Genomic DNA, 21,231 nt, shown 5'->3' with positions numbered 1-21,231 from the left:
GCATCACGATTAAATTATTTTAAGGATTTGGTCGTCTGAGCCTCCGCTATGGGAGAACTAGTGTGAGTGTGGGGGGCCGTGCAGCTGCCAAGGGGTGCGGGCGGTGCGGGTCTGACAGCCAGGGTGGCTGGCTTCTGGACGGTCGGACAGGGAAATTCCCCCAGAGCAGCGGCGTGCCGATCCCGGCTGCAAGAGAACGCCCACTGCTCCTCACCGCGAACCGGTGCGGAGGGTATTAGAGCCGCCCGCGGGCGATTAGGGCTCGGGGTGAGGAAACACCGGAGAAGCAGGGCCGGTGCCCCCGGGCGGGGGGCGGCAGGAGCCCGCCCCGGCCCCCGGGGCCGCACGAGAGCGGGCGGGGCGGCCCCGGGCCGCCTCCGCGATCGATGTATGGGCACTCGACAGCGGCAGAGGAGGCGGTGGCGATGGCGCTCAGCGGGGTGCGGGTGCTGGAGCTCGCCGGGCTGGCGCCCGCGCCGCTCTGCGGGATGATCCTCGCCGACTTCGGGGCGCAGGTGGTGCGAGTCGACCGCCTGTCCCAGTCCGCCGCGGCCTTAGCGCACGGGGACGTGCAGGCCCGCGGGAAGCGCTCCTTGGCGCTAGACCTGAAGCAGCCGCAGGGCGCCGCGGTGCTGAGGCGGCTGTGCGGCGGGGCGGACGTGCTCATCGAGCCCTTCCGCCACGGTGAGGGGCCGCGGCCGCCGGGGAGCTGCGGCGGGGCGGAGCTGCGGCCGCGGCAGCCCGCGCCGGGCCGTGGGGGGAGAGCGGGAGGTTGGAGCTGCAGGGCCGCGGAGTGCCGTGCTGAGGGGCTCCCGTGTGTCTGTGGCCTCTGCGATAGTGAGTGGAAGCGGGCAGGGAACGGCTCTGGAGGCGCTGGGGGCGCATGCTGTGTGGTGGATTTGTGCAGTGCAGTCGCCATGTGAAAGCGCAGGGAAGGACCGCCGAGAGCGCTCAGACAGGGCCGTGCCCCCGGCCAGGCCTGGACGAGCAGCGGGGTGTCCGAGTCCAGGGGTTACCCCGAGCTTGGAGCCCTGGATGAGCATGAGGGTGTCCGCGTCCAGGGGTCACCCCGAGCTTGGAGCCCTGGACGAGCAGCAGAGTGCCGAGTCCAGGGGTCACACCGAGCTGAGGACACCGTCCTGTGTGATATCCAGGCCTGTTGCTGAAGTCCAGCTCACTTCACGGTTGCTGTGCCGGTCAGAGTTTGAGCTTACAGTTCCTCTGAAGACAGGAGATCTGACATTCTGGTTACACATTTACAAAGCACATATCCCAGGGAGAGGAATATAAGCGTTACATGTGTTAAATAGAGTAGTATGATTCTGTTATACAGGGTTACTCTGATTCAGGATCAAAGCCAGGTTTTGAAATACAGTCTTCACCTTCAAACATCATGTTTAATTTTAGGAAGTTGTATTCTACAAACTGACCACTTCCTGCCAGTCTTAAATCTACTTTATGGAAAGCTTCCTTGTGTTTTTGCAAGTACCTTCCATTTTTAACATTAGGTTAAAAGTAAGACAAATTCTTCAAATACTCAATTACAGAATTTTTCAATTTTTCAAAACTGTCTTTTAAAGACACTGTCTTTTCAGTTAATTTTTTAAATTACAGTATGCGTATTTACTAATTTACCATATATAAGGATGCTTAACATCTGATTTGCAGTAGCAAAATTGATGCCGTTTTAAGATCAATAGACATTTCAGGTTTATCACATTCCCTCCATTTATAAGCCATACACAGGCTGATGGTTATGTCAGTATCCCTGGGTGCTCCTTGAAGGTGCTGTTCTATTAGAAAAATTACCATTAAGGTCGGGTTGGACAGGGCTCTGTGTACATGAATCTAGTTGAAGATGTCACTGCTCCCAGCAGAGGGCTGGAGTAAGTGACCTTTATAGGTCCCTTCCAACCCAAACCATTCTGTAATCATGCTTCATTGAGGAGCTAGCTGGAGTATTTTGGGGAATTTACAGACAGTTTAGAAATAGGAGACTTTGTTGGTTAGATATCATACATCATGGACAGATCGTGTGTCACAAGTAATTATTTTTCTTCAGAAAATGGGTTCATTCTTACCTTACCTTACCTTGTTTGTTTTCATCCCCAGAAGCTGAGCAAAAAAAAAAAAAAAAAAAAAAAAAAAAAAAAAAAAAAAAAAGGAACAAGTTAAATTCCACTTTTTTTCCTTGTAGCTGATCTCCTGGTTTTTCCGTATGAAATTTTGTTTTCTTTGGTTTTATGGGTACTTCCTGGGTTTTTTTCACAGCTGGAAGTACAGGCAATTTTGGCATCTAGTAACTAGATACTAGGTTATAAGGGCCTGTAAGTAAACTAGGCTAATCTGTGACCCATCATGAGACTGCTGGAAAACAGTGAGAAAGTGGGGGCCCAAGCTGCAGAACAGTTTCTTACAAGGCATGTGTGACTTTGCAGCAATGACTTTGTGACACCAGAGGGGTTATTTGTCACTCTGTTTCCACTTGTGCATTTGAAAATCATGCGTTTTGCCAAATTTCACTGCTTGCTTATTGGGAGTAATCATTTGCTGCTGCCCAGTAATTAGTACAGTAGAAATGGATCTGAATGAAATTGGTGATGTAGTAAAAGTATGGGATAGTTTTGTGAAATAAGCTGCAATAATAGATTCTTGGGTGGAGCAGGCATTGAAATAATGTTATCCCTTCAATTCCAAAGTATGTGGCCCTGCAGTGCCATTATAGACCATTGATAAAAGTCTGACCAAACTGCACCGAGCCAGTAAGAAAGTACAATTTATGTGCAATTCAAATTTCTTCCATTAAAACTACTGTTTTAGGACTGCAAGATTAAAATTTTAGCCTTGATTTCTGTAAATCCATGCTGATTCAACTTCTATACCACTGATTCTAAAAGTTCCTTATTCCCTGCATTAAAAAAGAACGCATGTCGTTCCAACAGATCATCTGTGGAACAGTGGCATGGTCCAGTCACATCCAGTGAGTTAAAACACACAGGAATATGAGGTACTGAGAAATGGTGAGGAAGGTGTATTCCAGTAAAATACAGGTGAAATTTCAAGTGATTTTAATACAGAAAATGTAAGAGTTTTCTCTTTCTCCTTTTTCCTTGTTTTACAAGCCTTTGGTAGCTTTCTCTCTCATCCAGTGGTGCTTGGTTTTCTGTCAGTCTTTTGGAGAAGTAAAACAGGAATAAAAGCTGAAAAAAAGACCCCTAAAGCCTAATTTCCACTTGGTTCATATTAAAAATTTATGCAGTATGTTGGTGATTGATAGTGTTCATGTTGTAATATGGACACTGAAGTAGCATGTGCTACTTCAAAAAGTGCAGTTGAGTTCTGCAGTTGTATAACCTAACTTTGAGCCATTATGTTTTGAGTGTTTTTAAAATTAAATGTGAATTAGAATTCTTTGCTTATGTCTTTTTAAGGTGTCATGGAAAGACTTGGGCTTGGCCCAGAGGTCCTTCTACAGGAGAATCCCAGACTCATCTATGCTAGACTTACTGGTTTTGGCCAGACAGGAAAATATGCCAAGTCTGCGGGTCATGACATCAATTACTTGGCTTTATCAGGTAGGCTATAAAATTTCCTGTTAAATAAAGTGTCTTTCCTCCATTTTACCAAGACTCAAGAACTTGTTGAAAGCAGCTCAAAATTTATCTAAGGTGCAGTCTGATAAAACAGCTGATCTGAAGTGTTGCTGTCAGTGAAATGGGGTTTTCCTTTCTCTGTGCTTTTCCCTGATGCTTTCAGTCAGCTCTGGCACTTGCTTAGCCCCTCTGTAAACTTCCTCACAAGTCAAAAACTGGTCAGAAGAAATGAGGATGTTTTCTGCCAGGTTGTTAAGGTGAAGCAGTTGAATGAAGGATCCAACCAACAGTCAGCACATGAAAGGAGGAAACATGTACTGGACAGGCTGTTTGTTTTTCCAGCAGTAGTGGACTGTTACAGGCTGGATCAGCATATCTTCCCAGGCTGTGCATGATTTTCCTTCCTTTGTGGTATTCTATCTGAATAAAGTATCCCAATATTTATCCGAAGAGAGGGCTGAATATTTTCTCCAGTGCCCCTCTCCTAGAAACTCTGTATACTTATAATCCTGAAAGGGCTGCAGATTATTTTATGTGCTTGTGAGCAGATTTTTTTTTGGAGCAAAGAAAAACTAGGCATCACAAGACAATTTAGATCTTGTGTTTTTTTGCTTGTAAATATGTCTCCACTGATAACAACTGAACAGAAGTAGGCTTCAAATAAAGTGGAAATGGTACATTTCATTAAGGTGTTGTGGACATTATGCTGGTTTTAAGTGCTATGGTTTTACAAGTATGCAGTAGCAAACAGAAACAAAATGTGCACCTCAGGTGCTGGCCATCCACACATGGCCCTACCTCCTGCTCTTCATACTCCTTCTATCACTGATGCATCTCTGAGCCAGTGAAGGAGGAGAGAAAGTGGCCCAAAAGATCTTGGCCTCCCACTGGATAAAGTAGTTCTTGTAGCCCCAAAAAGGGTTGGAGCAGAGGCAATGCAAACGTGGTGATCTGGTATCTGCTACTATGAGGAGTCATAATGTTGTGGAATTACATTTCTTTAGAGATGGGTTCAGTCTTCCCTCATGGAAAATTGTTAGAGAGTAGAAAAGATTAAAGAAAAGATGTCTCATTTGAAAAACTTTGCCTTCATGTTTAGATGATTTCAAAGTATTAGGGTATTTTTATCTATTAGTGGAGGGAAAGAGTTGATACAGAAACAGCATGGTCCATCCCTGCCTTAGTTTGTAGTACTTTCTGGTTTACAAATAGAGTGATTTTTATCTCTGGAGCTGATTTAATCAGTAGTGTTTTGGTTAGTGATAGCTTCCTAAAATAATTTTGCTTGAAATTTCACAGATCAAGTTTTTCTGCCTATTAAAAGGAAATAGAGCAAAGTGTTTGAGAGGTGTCATTCCTCAAAAATGAGATCTCATATTCTGATTTTTTTCCTAGTGAACTTTGGATTCCTTTAAGTAAAAAATAGTTTGTGTTAGGAACTCTAAAGAAGTCAGTATATTAATTTTCTGGTGCCTTTGACAACTTTTTAGTCTATTTAAAGGAAGGTTTTAGGCAGTAGCAGGGGTTTTACTCCTGCACTACAGGATTTGGAAACCTTTTGTACTGTGCATTCTGTTGCTTGCCCATAGGAAGTGCATTAGACTATTAATTAATTAAACAGTGCATCAGAACCATGCAGTTCTCAGGAAATTCTGGCCATGTATTCTGCAAGTCTCAGGCCTCAGACACAGGAGAGGGATGATCACACTGCAGTTTCTTGCTTGTCCAAAGGGAATCGCTATGAGGCAATTATAAAGAGTAAGGTAACAGTAAAGAAGTTGTTCAGGATGGCAGAGAAATGCTAACAAATTCAAGTAAACTGGCTTAGCCTTTGCTCTCTAATTCCGTTTGTTTCTGCATAATTGCTGGCATAAACATAGGTTCCCTGTGTTTGCATTGCATGCAATCAGAGATAACCTTCCTGTGTTAGTCACCTGTTCTTATATGCAACCTTTTTTTTTTTCCCAAAGGTACTTGGAGAGGGAGGATAGGACTGAAGCACAGTTGTCAGTGTGACATCCTTTGTTATGATTATTAGCTCATTTTTTATGAGCACATAAAAATACATCTGCATTTTTGCTTTAAATATTCAAAGTACACTTTATCACTTTGAGACATACTCATAGTGCCTCTGTATGGACAAGATTCAATGCAGGTACAAAGTACTGATATAGAATTACTACACACAGGGTTGGATTTTTTAAAGTAAAGTTTTGTCCCTCTGTAGTCAAAATATCAATGTTTATCTGTGAGAGCTTTGTTAATCTTTTAATTAATTACATCTTCACTAATGTGATTTCATATATTTTTACTCTTTTGTGAATTAAAGGGTCAGCCAAGCAGAAATAGAAAATGCCTTATTTATTTGCATGGTTTGAAAAGAATGAAACTTCTAATTGTAGAAATGAATGTTTATAATAATTTTATGCTTATCCTTGCTTTGTTTTCTCTTTTGTCAGGTGTGCTGTCAAAGCTGGGTAGAAAGAATGAAAATCCTTATGCACCTGTAAACCTTCTGGCTGATTTTGCTGGTGGAGGTGTCATGTGTGCACTGGGCATTGTGATTGCCCTCTTTGAACGTGCCAAATCTGGCAAAGGGCAGGTCATTGATGCAAGTATGGTAAGCTTGTTCTCAAGGAACTTTGGGTTTCTTAAGCTTGGTTGGGTGTTATCCAACTCTAAATCTGGGAAAGGGAGGAGATTTTAAGGTTTAAAATTGAGAAGCTGGGAAAGGGAAAGTGAGTGATCTCACAAAATGGCTGTTCCTTCACATGCAAGGAATTTTCATGTATCACTGCTGCCATAACATCCTTTTGTTATGGAACACATACCGCAGCCTCTCCCCTCCCCTCTCCCTGCTTTTGCTTGTCTGCCTTCTTCACAAATCATTAGCTCTATGTATTTGAAGAATAAGTGTGGTGCATGGAGATAGGGTGTATAATAAACAGTTGACTTACTGCGTAACAGCAAAAATGACAATACTCTTGGAGTAAAAAATGCATTAGCTTTATTCAAGATACATCTTCTTATGAATTTGTGACAGGTCATATCTTATTTAGAAACACTGTTCCCTGGGATAGTTACACTGCCTATGGATCATTGCAAGAAGTCAACTTCAAACACTTTGTGAATGTGCTGTAAAATACATGAAAAAATTAGCTTAATAATGATTTTTTTTCCACTGGAAGGCTACCCACTTACACACAGAGGAAAAATAGCTATTTACATTAATCTCTGAAATTTATGTTATCTGCAGGTGTTGTTCCTCTCTTGTTCTTCCATTTTTTCTTTTTAAAGAAAATGTTGCAGTTAAAATTTGACCTCTATTTGAGGCATCGTACCTTAGTGAAGACTAATGTTTGGCCTTAAATATAAATTGAAAAAAAATTACCTTAATTGAAACAAATCCTTTTGTTGAAGGGGTCTTAAAGAGAGTAGGGCAGCAAGAGATGTTGGATTTCTTGACTTCAGTAAGTTTTTTACAAATTCACATGATGTTGTCAGAAGCAGTCCTTGGCATTATGGTCTAGATGAAAATTTTATGAAAACAGTGCAAAACAGGACTAATGTTTTTACTGCAACCAAAGTTTTTAGCAGTTGATTGTCAAAATGAAAAACTTAACAAGTGGACTTCTATAGATGGTTGTTGGGTTTTTTTCTTTCTTTTCTCCAATAAGGATGGGCAACTGTGTTTAGTAAATTTACAGATGGTACACACATGTGAAGAACTACAAGTATGCTGGACTTGGGTTAGAATTGAAAATGACCTTTTCAGACTGGAGCAATGACCTGAAAGAACTGGCTGCCACTCATGGACATTGCTGCTCTGTAGTCCTTTGTAGTCAGAAACAATTTGCTGCCCAAATGCAGTAACAGTAAGAGAACAATTCGCTAAAGTACAATCCTGGGGGTTTGTAGTAGTCACAAGCTGAACATGAGTCAACAATATCATGCTGTTACAAAACACATACATACTGTATTAGGATGTATAAACAGGAAATAGAGCCTGCAAAGTTTCTGAAGCAATTATTCTAACCTATTCAATGTTTATGAAATCTCAGAAAAATAATGTTTCAGATGCTGCCCGTCATCTTTCAAAGTTGCTAATTTGAGGAAGCCCTAGTAGCACAACAAAAATTATAACTCTAAAAACATGACCTAAAAGAAGAATTCAAGGAGATTGTGTATTTGTGAAAGAAAAACTGTGGAGAATTGTGACAAGTCTTCAAATACTGAAAAAGATACTTCTTGTAGTTTGTAGTATTATCAAATCTTTCTTATCATAATTCAGAGAATTAAAGAAATTTGTTAGAAGAGGAATCAGTTAAGTCTGCTAATGTTCTAATGAAATGTGTAGCTCATTTAGAGTGGAATGTGTTGTGGGCTTTCTTAAGCCCTTAAAAATGTCTCTTCCAAGTTTTTCTTGTCTCATCAGAATTGTGGAATTTACAGTTCCCTGCTGATGTGCCTGGTGACCTGTGAAACAGACGGAATATTGTCCAGTATCACAGGATGTACTTTACCTGGCATTTGGTTATATTCCTCATTTCTTGAATAGATTTTCAGTGACACAGTTGATGAAAATCATCCATGCATCATCAGCAGTAAAGACTGCAGTAAATTGACTGGTGGATGAGCCTGTTTTTACACCTAAGTTTTTATTTTTTTAGTGGAAGGAATTGTTTTAAAAATCACAACACTGCAGCATTTCAGCTGTTTTGTTTTAAGACTTTTTTGTTTAAGAGATGCTTTATTAAGCTGTTGTACAATTTAGGTAGTCTGAATATCTTAAAGACTCAGGCACATGGTAGAATTTTCTACAGTAGAAACTGCACTATGCAAAAAGTAGACACTGGGTCCTGCTTTTCATCTGTCTGTCTCAGAAGAATTAAGTGCCTGGCCTGAATTGATTCCTGCTAGTTGCTTTCCCTTCTTATTGACCATGTAGGGATCATGGCTATCTTTCAGGAAACTAGATAGTTGCCACGTGGAGTGGACACTGCAATGTTATACAGTAGGCAGAATTGTACTTCTGCATTCTTGCACCACACTGGAACAGAGGCATGTGAGTCAGGGCCACAGTTGGGGTTCAGTAGAGTTTCAGCCGCAGAACCTTCTGCTGATGGTGGGCATCTGACTGAGCATAAATCACTCTTTGTGAAAAGACAGCCGCAGGAAAGCATGCTGGTATTGATAGCTTGCATAATAGTCTCATGGCAGGAGCATTTAGCAATGCAACAGTAGACTGAGGTTCCAGGTTTTTCTCAGCCTGGAGGTACTCAAAACCAAAACTCCCACATCCTAGAAGCCATCATCAGTCACAAGGTTAGTTTAGGTTGGTGTGGATTCATTCCCACTTTTGTTTGAGCTGTGTTCAGTCTGTGGAAAAAGCAGAAGGCTTGCGGAGCAGACAGGTCACCCATTAGGGGATGCCTCTGGATTCTTGTGCCTGCTTCAGAGACTGCAGATGTTCTCTAACATGAAGGAGACATGAAACACATAACTCTTATTATAATCATTCTGCAATTAGACTTAAGTGGAGTCTCTCCATGTTATCCTTTTCACGTTATAAAAGAAGGTGACCACATTAGTGATTGTGTGGTTATTGTTACATGCCTTTGGAGGTCTGGTGCAGATGTTAAGACACATTTTTTACTTGTCTCTGAATTTGGTGGGCCTTAGGCAGAGCCTAGTTGTCCAGTTGCCCAGACAGGGATATATCTGAACTCCCTGTACCAGTCAAAACCAGATGTGCTGTTTTATTTTAAGCCTTTCCTGGCTAAGTAGCACATAGGTATTGTACAGCTGCTGACTAAGAGTTTTGTCAGTGCCAAAATCTAATTTTCAGTTAGGGCTTATTCTGATATTTCCCCCATCTTTTATTATCCTTACTTTCAGTGCTTTTTGTGTAATATTATTTTTTGTTAATATGAGCAGTGCAAGATCAGGTCATTAGTAAAACAAACTTTATTTTAACATCCTTGCAATAATTTTGCAGATGAGTAGATGAAGGTATGCAGTATTTTCTCATATGAAAGTACTTTAATTGACTTTAACATGTGACAGTGAGGATAGAAGTATTCCTGTCCTTGAAGCAGTACTAGAGCAGAGCCCAAGTAACACACATTAAATGAAGAAGCCCTCTTGACTGCATGCTTCTGCAATTTGCATGTTTTAAATTTTTTCAAAGAAAGGTATAAACTAATAGATATTTCTGCATGAAATTTTAGTAGCCTTTTTTTTTTGGTACTGTATGTATGCTTTTCTCTATAGACAGTAGAAGGTTAGTTTCATGCAGCTGAAAATGCAGGAATCAAGTGATACTCAGAATAGTGCAGCTCAGATTTTAATCTGTTTTACTGGTATGTTTCTGTCCATACTCTAGTAACTGGCTTATCTTTGCTTACAGTACTTTCAGTACAGTTGAAAGAAAATTAATTGTGCTGATGAGCAAAACTGTAGGATGTGATTTTTTGTTTGAAAGATGGCACAACCTTGGTAATTATTGAAAAGCTGAACAAACTGAATTTTCATCTAGGTGTACTGCACAAAGACAAAATTTTGAGGAGCAATTTGGAATGGGATTAATCATGTTTTCTAGCACTGTATTCATCAAACTCTTGTCTGTGTAGAGATTCCTTTGCTATGTGTGTATAGCTGCCAGTGATGACAGTGGGAGAACAGTTTTCGTTTTAACTTAGTGTTGGAGATTTTATTTTATTTCCTTCAAATTTTCTGCCAGAAATAGCAGTCTTCCTATAATCAGTATATTTAAAGGAGATAAAAATTTGGTGTTTATGGGACTGCTACAGGTACCTTGTTTTGAGAGGTTTAGAGGGTGTTGATAGCTGTCTGATGCTTAATGTTGTATAGAGCCAAGAAGCTTGTCCCATCACATGAGATTACTCACTCATTCTCTAAACTTGCTAAATGAGGAAGTTTTGTACATTGAAGGTGCATTGTCCATCTGAAGCTACCTGACTATATTTATGTTCTTTCTTATTCTCTAATTCTAGATAATTTCACATATGCAGAGTAAATAGTAATTGAAAATTTTAAGAAATTGAACTGCTTACCAGAGATTCTGTCATTAAAAATCTTAGCAAAGGGCAGAATTGGTAATAGCTTTGTGTTGCTTTGTTTTATACAGAATTTAGGTAACATGCCAACTAATTTACTGGAGCTTTTATTTTTTTTTTCCCCTCTAAATCTTCAAGGTAGAAGGAGTAGCATACCTAAGTTCTTTCCTGTGGAAGTCACAAAATTTGGGACTTTGGAGCCAGCCTCGAGGTGAAAACCTGCTAGATAGCGGTGCACCTTTTTATGAAATCTACAGGACCTCTGATGGAAAATTCATGGCTGTTGGTGCCATTGAGCCTAAATTTTATAACCAGTTAATAAAAGGTGAGTAGGTTGGAGCAGTTGTTTTATAACAGCAAAGCATGATTGAGTGAATTCTTTCACAGTTGGTTTTGATTCATGATGCATGGTTCGCAGAATCGCCATATTGGAAGAGACCTTCAAGATCATCGAGTCCAACCCATGCCCTAACACCTCAGCTACCCATGGCACCGAGTGCCACATCCAGTCTTTTTTAAAACATACCCAGGGGTCGTGACTCCACCACCTCCCCAGGCAGACCATTCCAGTACTTTATCACTCTTTCAGTAAAAAACTTCTTCCTAAGAAATGGGAAATGTGATTTCTTTGTAAAAGCCAAACACTTCCTGAAGCTAGTTGGGTAGTTGTGTAACAGTTAATTGACTTTCTTCTTCTAGCCATTAAGTTATTTCCTTTTCACCCCCAGCAACTACACTTCAATTACAAGTTTTCTTTTGGAGTTACTGTAATGGTAGTTCATGATGTCACTGGAGCTCTAAAAAACTTTTTCTGCAAATCAGTTTTTAAAAATTACTTTTATACTTTAAAAATACCTAATTCTTTGCAATTGCCAATAGAATTTCAAGCAATTTCTATTATTTGAAATATAATTAAAAATAAAATCTATTTAAATTGATTCAGAAAGGAATATTCACAGGAAGTAGTTCATAGTATTTCTTGATAGAAAAAATTGTTGTGGAAGCAAATTCTGCTTAAATAAATAATTTCCACCACACAATTTCAGACTGCTTTTAGTGTCTAGCTGTGGATATAATATTTATATTTGACTAAGGCTCTTTAAATGTGACCATAAATCATGGTTTATATTTTCAAGAAATTAGAATGGGTTATGCAAAATATTTAACTGTATGAAATGAAAACAAATGTTCAGGTGCATCTTTTCTTCTGAACTCATTGTGTGCTTCAACCCTTTTATCACATGGACTCTTAGCTTCTTATTGATTATTAAATTAAATTTTTTTCTGTTGTGCTTCTCTGGTAGATTCCCATGCTTTCCATACAGAATTTATAAAAATATTAAAAATTCATTAAAGAATTTAGTATTTATTCTTTCTTCATTGCACAGAATATGAAGGCTATAAGAAGTTCTCCGTTTTAGTTTTGGTTAATGAGTTCAAGGAATTTCAGCCAAGGATTCCTCAAGTGGATGTACCCAGTGTTTTGTGAACCACGTTTGTCCATGCGCGGCTCATGTGGCCAGTCAGTGAGCGTGTCAGGGGAGTAGTTCCTTATTCTTGCCCAGTCTTTTTCCAGCTGATTATTCCTTGAGTTGTAGCATTCCTTGAATTGTATCCATGCTACAATTTGTACTGGTTTTGCCTGGGATAGAGCTGAATTTCTTCACAGTAGCTTGCAGGGAGCTGTGATTTGGGTTTGTTCTGGAAGCAGTGCCGTTACACAGGGATGTTTCGGTAACTGGTGAGCAGCTCTTGCACAGCACTGAGGACTTTTGTCCTCCTCACCCCACTGCACCAGCGAGAGGGCTGGGGGTGGACAAGAAATGGGAAGGGATCAAAGCCAGGACAACTGACCCCAGCTGACCACAGGGACGTTCTGTACCACAGGACATGATGCTCAGAAATAAAACTGGAAGGGAGATTGGTGGGTGGTTGCTGCTCAGGGACAGGGTGGGCACTGGGCAGTTGAGGGTGAGCAATTGTTCTCATCTGCAGCTCTTGTATTTCTTGTGTTAGGGGGTTGTAAGGTGGGATATGCCTTTGGTGAGCAGGATCCCAAAGAGAGCTTGTTCTTTACGCTTTGTCTTTGTTCTTTTGCAGCCTGTGGTGCGCCCAGGTTCTTGCACAGCTGTAGCTGTGAATAGTTGCGTCTCTTGTAGCTTAAAAAAGTACATGCAGTTGTGTGGAATATCTAAACTGGGACATGCTGCTACGTGAAATGCATGAGAAAAGCACCTGGAGTGACGCAGGGACATGTCCAGCATTATGTTGGACAGATCAGATGTCAGGTTTGGAAATGCCACTTTCTTGGCTGAAGAGGATGATGGTTTTTGTCTCTAATTGTCCTGAGAATAACTTGTTTGTGAACTCAATTTGAAAGCACCTTGGCATTGAGAAAGAAAGTGTAGTTCATCATTCCACATTGATTATTTGCAGTTCTTTGAAACATTTTCCTCATCCAATCCCCTGAGATTTTCTTGCTTGCATAGTAGTTGAAGAACAAAAGTAAATATAAAACTGTATCAAAATAAAATACAAGCCCTTGCCCTGGGGGGTTAGGTAATTTGGAACTATAATAAATATCTTCAGGGAGAATGCTTGTATTAAGTACAAAGCAAATGAGAAAAAAATAAGACTGCATACTCAAATACCCATATGTTTGGCTTAAGTGATCAAACACTGGCCTGCAGTATTCATGACCTGCAATATTTTGTTCTTGGGAAATTAAGTTGAAGCACACTTAAGCTACAAGACTGGGATAGAAACTGTACTTGTTCAAAAAGAACCAAAATTCTGCAATGGGGTGTGGTTCTGTTTGTGACTCTTTCTCTGTCAACTTCTTCTGGACAGTCCTGCCTTCTTTTATTGATCATTGTTATGGAACAAGATTTGGGCTTTTCTCTCTCAGCCAGGTTATCTAAAGATAAGCCTGTGATGGATGTAACCAGTGGCCAGGTGATGTAATGTGGTCACTGATGGTCTCTGTCTTCTTTAGATAACTCTTTACTGAGGAAAGTGCTGAAATTCTGGTTTTCTTTTAGTTGTTTCTCAAAAATTTAGAGCTTAAAGTTAGAGCAACTGTGAATTCTTCTGCTTATGTTGGGGCACCCACACTGGACAACTTCATTTTCATGTTTAAAAGTACTCCTTATGTTTACACTACAGTTGCTTGATTTTAACAGCTGAGGTTTCAAAAATATTTATTCCAGCAATAAAGGACTAGTGTGTATCCACTTGTAAGTAGACAACAATCGTTGCACGTGTTTCAGTTTGTTTCTGCCATATTTAAAAAATCCAGCACATGTGCTGCAGTCTTTGAGGAAATTTTGCTTTTTGCCATTAATTGTATCACTATCTTTGCTTGTTTACAGTCAGTGAGTTTCCTTTGTTTATTTTGTAAAAGTGTGTTGTTTAAAGTAGATGACCAAACTCAAGATATTCTCACAATATTGAATTTAAAGTAACTGGTCTTTTGTTATTTTGTTTGATGTGCATATTGTGATGCGTTCAGATTTTCACATAGGAAATATTTATTCCTTTCAGTACTTAGGATTTAAATCTTTCTGAAGCAACAGTGCACTAAATTAGAACAGCAGAACCTTCTTGTGACTTGGGGATTATTTCCTTTCTGGGATACCTATTGCAGAAATTAAATTCAGAATCTAAGCCTTCGAATATTTTAGGGAAAAGTGTCTGTGAGAATTGTATTGCTCTTTCACAAATCTGAGGCTCCTTCACTTAGACTGAGTTGTCTGTTCCAGGCATTAACTCCAGCTTTGAAGTGGGTTTGAAATGGTATGGTCCAGTTGCAATTTCCATAATTTCATTTCATAGCTTTTCTCCATATTTATGGTCACTTTTGCTGGTGAGCCATTTGGTGCTGTTCCAGATCAAATATATTCAAAAACCACTTGATGTCTCTGTGTTCATATTCAGAGGGTAGATTAGTTTTGCCACTCCCATGGAATGAGAGTACAAGGATATGGATGTTGCAGATGTCAGTTAGAGATTTGAAGACTGCAGAATTGAGAAAGGAGTGTGATGTCTGAATGATTTGTCTCTGCTCACAGAATTCTGCTTATCCAAAGCAGAACTGATTTCCTTTTGGTTTTGGTTCAGTTCAGTGTTTCCCTGCAGAGTTCCTGCAGGAACCCAGTGTGGGACCCAAGTGCAGTTAATGACATGGTGAGGAAAATTCTTAAAGAGGCTGCAGAGGGAAACTAAATTTAAGAAAACAGAGCACATCAGTTTGAGTATATTGCTGGCTTTGTAGATTGTGCTCAGTAGGGACAATTGCCAGAAACTGATTAATTAAGTAAATTTCAGAAGGGCTTTATGAGAAACTGAAGCTATGTAAAATAGACAGAGAAGAAAAGTATTTTGGGCTCACTATTGACTATATGCTACTAACAGACAAGCTGTAGTCCTTTTGCTGGTATTAATTTTATTACTACAAAAATCAGACAATAAATAGCTAAAATGCCTTGGCATCTTATGAAAAATCTGATGGAAGAAACATTTGCTACTAATGTTAAGCCTTAATCTTTCAACAGAAAAAGACAGAATGTCTTTCAATTGACCTGTGAATTGCTTCTGCAGGTTTGTTCTGGTTTTTAGCAATAGGTGCTTATTCTTGCTGCAGCCAGGCTACAAGGGTTGTGAAGAGCACAGTAAATACTGTGGAGCAGGTGAGAGTAAAGGTTTGATTCTGAGTTACATGGTGTAAAGTCGATCACACAAGGTGCACTTAGTGTCCACTTACATTGATGTGGAAAGCACTGACAGTCACTGAAGTACTGAACTTTAGTTCCTGCTCTGTAGTACTCCTTTCATACTGCTTCAGTACTCCTATTTGTATTACTTCTGTTTAGAAAAAGAGGGAAAAAATTAAGAAGCCATTAAAAAACATAGTTTACATGAACTATGAAGGATTTCCACAGGACTCTCCATTTTGTGATTGTTAAGTATTGTGTACTGTATTAAAAATCTACTGATATACTGAAAGCAATACCACATTGTTAGAGACATGCAACATGGGCAAACAGTTTCCTCGTTATGTTTTAGACTCAGTTATACATAATGTTATGTTTTATTTTAATTTATTTATTAAGATAAGCCTTAAACATTGTACAAATACTGTAGAGGGCCCAGCTCCTGCTGCATCAAAACATTTGCAGTTGTGGTGATTGAGTATGTCAGCTTGGAGTACAGCTATGGATGCATTTGCAGTGGGGCCTGGTAGTACTGTGGGCCTGATCAACTGTCACTTCCTAAAAAATTCTTAAGTTTCAGAAACCTTGATCAGAGAAAAAACTTCACATAGTAAGTTTAATGAAAATTCACTTCTCTCTTCTGAAATATGGGATATTCTGAAATTCAGTTCCCTCTTACAGTGAGAACAAATTTTATTTAGTCAGAAAAAGAACAGTGGCCTTCACCTTGCAGCTGTTGTTGAGGCCAAAGTAAGGTTTCCCATGCTAGATGATTTTATTCAGTCATGTTATGACAACAAAATTTCAAAACTACTCTGCTATGACCATATATTTTTAAAAGAAAATTAGCAAATTAAATCAAGAAAATCCTGAACAAAACTCTGCTTTTAAAATAGTATGACAGAAATAATATAAAAAACGATTTCAATTTCTGACATACCAAAGCAGCTTCACTTCTCTATCTAATGAATTTTGCTAGTTTCTTTCTCTTGAAATCAGTGCCTGATTTTACTAGAGTTTGTCTAAGAAGTTCTGTACAAATAGAGATTTCAGTTTGCTCCCTCAATAAACAATGTGGGGATATATATGTCAATAAAGCTATAGCATTTGAAGGAGATTTAAAGCTACATCATTATAGGGACACAATTTTTCATTTTTCAAAAATAATTTCAAAGGTGTACTAAAATAAGTTGACAGGGCTTTTCCATACAAAGACTCCTAGAAGAAAATTTAAACAAAAAAGACTTGGAACTAAGTCATGATAGCTTTATAAGATATTCTGTGTAAAAGATACTTTGCTTTTGATTACTCTGAGTGAAGTCTGTGCTCCTGTGGTATCCCAGACAATTATGTGCCATGTAATAGTTTCCTTGTTGAGTCAGTCACTCCTGCTCAGATACTGCTCATCTGCACCACAAATGGTAAGCACAAGCTGGAAAATGAGAAGCTGTAGTGCTTAAATGCTCTCAGTTCATCCTCTTTAAAGCTGAAGTCTTCAGTGGTAAGCAGAAAATGAGCATGTAATATTAAATTCCAGGTTCTGCATATTGTTCCAGTTTGCCAGAGAATGTGCAGTGAGGCTCAGCCAACTTCCCATCTGCCACAATCATCAAAAATAATTGTGTAATGGGATAATGGTAGAGCTCTGCTCATGTTGGACTGAGTGCTAGAAACCAAACCATACGTAATAAGAAAACGAGTACTGTGAAACGAAATTTCCACTTGACACGATTTCATGCTTTGAGACAGAAGCTCAGGTAGTGAGTATTTACTTTCCTTTTGTGGAAGGTAAATTTGCCTCACCTCATAGTTCGTAAGTAAACTGTACTGCACTGTAAATCTCTAGTGGAAGACTTTGAAAATCAATAATAAAATTAATTTTGAAAATACTACTAGCTTTTATTGATCATGATGTTTAACCAGTGTGAGCTACCTTCAGCTGATCTCATTTTTAGGATTACATGAATGGTTATGGACACAAGAATGTAAGTTCAGTGATTTAAGATACACATTGCTTGATAAAACCATAAGGACTGATCATTTGTAGTATCATTTATCCTGGTATCCACAGGCATTTCTAATAAGATGTAAGAATACTTATTTTGTTGTTGTCTGTGATGAATTTCTTCTGAGAGTAAATGACTGCAAGGCTGTGTTTCTGAGTCTGGAGACTGGCAATTTCTGTGTGTTTTCCTTTGAAGTACTGAAGTGCCATTTCAAAGCATGTATTCATTTTCAAAACTATGTTTAATAATCTTGTGATCAACAGTAAAATTCTTAAATACTGTGTTAAACTGGGGGGGCACTGTGGGCCCAAGTACATATTATTGTACAGATTATGAATGGAGAGAAAGAATTTACGGAGCAGAAGAAAATGAATTATCTCCCTTTCTTATCCCCTGTATGATTAAGCAGCAATATATCTACCTCACTCAGTGGCAAGGAAGCCATAGAACGACAAGATATTTTAGGTGTTTTCTGCCTATCTACAGCAAAAGACAAGAGGAAGTCTGTGTAAATTCTGCCTGCAAACAGCCCTCTGTTACCCAAGACTGTAACAGTTGTTAGTCTAATTATCAATCTGATACTAGATAATCAAAGACATAAAAAAATGCTCAAAATTCAATTTTGCAGAGCTCTAAATTTCCTTTGCCTTTTACAGGGAACTGCTGTTTTCTAAGAAGCTCTTTTTTTTTGTTACTTGTGAAGCATTATGATGATAGTTGTTTTCTAGTCTGTCTGATTTCTCAGATTAGCTTCTGTTGTATCCCTGCTTTTTCTGAATTTTTCCTGCTGTGTTCATGCTCCTGAATTTCAAAATGTGACTTAGAACAGCCTTCAGTATATCACTTCTGATTTCTATTTGGTATCATATATTCTGCTTATACTTCTGTACTATCTCCATTTTGAAACTGTAGTTCAATTGCCTTTTCTCTTTCTTGTTTTTTACCTGCTTTTTGAGATAATCTCTACAATAAGTGACAAAAATTCTTGCATCTCTTTGAAGTAGCAGAATGAAAGAGCAGAGACTGAAGAGAGCAGAACCCATGGGATCAGAAATAGATATTGGAAGCTGGCAGCACAGAAGAGATGTAAGCTCCCCAGTGAGAAGGGATATGATGCTTAGTTCAGGGATAGACCTAGGACTTGCCTAGTTCAGGAAATTGTCATTACAAGGCCTGTGTGCCCATGCTTCGCTCTGGTGTCTCAGAAGGGATGTGCTGGTGGTCCTTGCAGCTGAGATGGAAAGCAGGGTTATTGAGCAGTTAGTGAGTGAAAGGGCTGAGAGAATTGGAACCTGGGAAGTGAGCTGGAGCAGAGGGAGCAGGAGATACTGCTGGAGAATCTTTGGATAGTGGAGTGAAGAAGCAGGTCACTCAGCCTGCAGGCATCTGCAGCTCAACTGCCACATGTGGATCGAGCTGGGCACACATCCATCCACGCCATCTCCTCTGTGGCCTAGAAATAGCCCCATCATGTTGAACTTCAAACACTGTAGCCTGCTGAACGTGCAGCTCTGGCAGATGTGCTGGCTCCTGAGAGATACGTGTATTGCTGTAGTCCAGTATCAGTGATGATGAGAGACATGGGGAGACTGAGAGATGGTCAGAAGCATCCAAATTTATTGTGGACTACATATGCTTATATACTATTCTAGGAGGGCTAGTAATGTTTCACTACAATGATTGGGTTAATCATCACATAAACAAACTTATGCATTTTACAACATCTCTTGCTTGTAGAACTTGATGTAATTTTCTTTTCTGGTAAGTCAGTCTGATTTAATCTTCAGCTAGTCTTGATTTAATCCTCAAAGTTCTGTTTGCTCTTGCTAAGGCATCCTGATTATCAAATCTCTTATGCTAACCAGGTCCAAAGTCTATCATCTGTCTTGTGTGTCCCAATAGTACAGGATCCATTCAGCAGATTTCTGTGTTGCTACTGCCAGGTAGAGAATATGATACCTATTATACAAGCTTTTCTCAGGACATTATTACCTCGAGACAGCTGCTGCTTCTATGAAGTCTTCATACAAATGAGTGTTTATTATGGGTATGTACTTAAAAGGCTGTAGCTGATGCAGTCTAACTGCAAGTATCATAGAACATTGTATTCCTCTGCTCCTTGCCCTGCACAGATACCCAAATAACATTCAAAGTGACTTTAGTATTGCCTGCAAAATACTATCTTCTTGAGGAATACACTTAGTTGTGGGAAGCACTTAGTAAATTATCTAAGCTGTACTACAGTTAAACTTTGCTTTTCTCCTTTCAGGTCTTGGGCTAAATTTAGATGAACTCCCTGCTCAGATGAGTTTCTCCGACTGGCCTGAAATGAAGAAAAAATTTGCATCCATATTTGCACAGAAGACACAGGCTGAGTGGTGCAGCATATTTGATAGCACTGATGCCTGTGTGACCCCTGTTTTATCCTTTGAGGATGCTGCCTCACATCAGCATAACAAAGAAAGAAGTTCTTTTATCAAAAATGATCCAGGAGAGATAAGTCCTAGACCTGCTCCCGTCCTATCAAGGACCCCTGCTGTTCCATCATGTAAAAGAGATCCTTTTATAGGAGAGCACACAGAAGAGATACTTCTAGAATATGGGTTTACTAAGCAAGAGATTGCTAAACTTCATTCTGATAAAACAATAGAATTGAAGGACCTAAAAGCTAGTTTATAATCTCTGACTATGCATCAGGCTGATGCTGTAAGCTTTATGCTTTAAAATTGAACTATATGACAAGTAAATGTTGGCATAATATTGATTTTAAGTAATTTCTATTTTTTAAATTATTGACATTTTAAATTTAATTTGAAAACAGTGAGACTTGTGTACTTGTGTACCTAGATGACCTGTTGCCTAGAATGATACTATAGTTGTGTTCGGAAGATCTGTGCCATTTACTTGGTGAGCACCTGTAAACTCTCAGAATGTTGTTTAAATACTGTATCCTTTGGTTTGATTATTTTAATTCTTGGTTATGCCATTGATTTGTAATACATGTTGTAATTACTTGAAAGCAATTATTTTAATAAAATATAGTTATATTCTTCTTATATGAGTGATTGTGTTGTTTATTCATTAATTAGAAGGGATTTTTTCATCTATTTTTCATATTAATTAATTTGCTTTATCGTGCTGAAACTATGGTCTGACTAATGCTATTCTTTCATGTGCTGCTGCAGAGCTATTATCTCAAAGTTGATCTGTTTAACAGCTGGACTACATTTTCTCAATGCAGTCTCCTTATTATATATTACATTCAGAATATCACCTTTGCTAGAAACTAAATTCAGAATCAAACTTTTTCATTTTTAAAATATCTGCCAACTAATAATCCTTTCCTCTCTTTATGGAAAAAATGGTAGGCAACTTTGCTGCACCAGTTTTAAACAATGGTTATTCCATGTTGGTTTTCATTTCCTTCAAACTTAAACTTTCATTTGAAACCATCTCTTTCAAGACAGAAGAAACTATGCTTTTAAAAAGAATTAGTTATATGGCATTAACACAGTATTGTCCAATGTGTGAGGAGTTATGACATGAAGGGTTGGGTGTTTTGATAATTTTGAAGATTGGTTGGTTGGTTACAAAGGCTTCCAAAGCTGAGCTACATTTTAGCTCATTTTACATGTGTTGTGGCAAAAATGTCAACATTACTACCATAAAAAAAACCTTTTACATTCTACTACATAAACTACAGCCTGGGAACAAGAATTATCTAGTAGGTCCTGGCAAGTTGTCTTAAATCATCAGCAAAAACACCTGGGGTTTCCAGCTGATAGTCTAGTGTAAGCTACTGAACAGTATACACGGTTGCCGTAAGACTTGACAAGTTTCT

At 39.1% G+C, this 21,231-nt stretch overlaps 1 protein-coding gene across 1 annotated transcript; it reads left to right on the top strand.

Moving 5' to 3' along the window:
- Positions 1 to 273: 273 nt before the first annotated feature.
- Positions 274 to 20,437, top strand: AMACR (alpha-methylacyl-CoA racemase). Its single transcript, XM_038125148.1, has 5 exons — positions 274 to 684; positions 3,432 to 3,575; positions 6,053 to 6,213; positions 10,811 to 10,997; positions 19,660 to 20,437. Exons 1-5 carry the CDS (start codon positions 387 to 389, stop codon positions 20,067 to 20,069), a joined length of 1,200 nt encoding a protein of 399 aa, XP_037981076.1. The 5' UTR covers positions 274 to 386; the 3' UTR covers positions 20,070 to 20,437.
- The last annotated feature ends 794 nt before the right edge of the window (positions 20,438 to 21,231 follow it).

Source organism: Motacilla alba, chromosome Z, assembly GCF_015832195.1.
Source record: "Motacilla alba alba isolate MOTALB_02 chromosome Z, Motacilla_alba_V1.0_pri, whole genome shotgun sequence".
Taxonomy (NCBI): Eukaryota; Metazoa; Chordata; class Aves; order Passeriformes; family Motacillidae; genus Motacilla; species Motacilla alba.
This window is presented reverse-complemented; position numbering and strand designations above follow the sequence as displayed.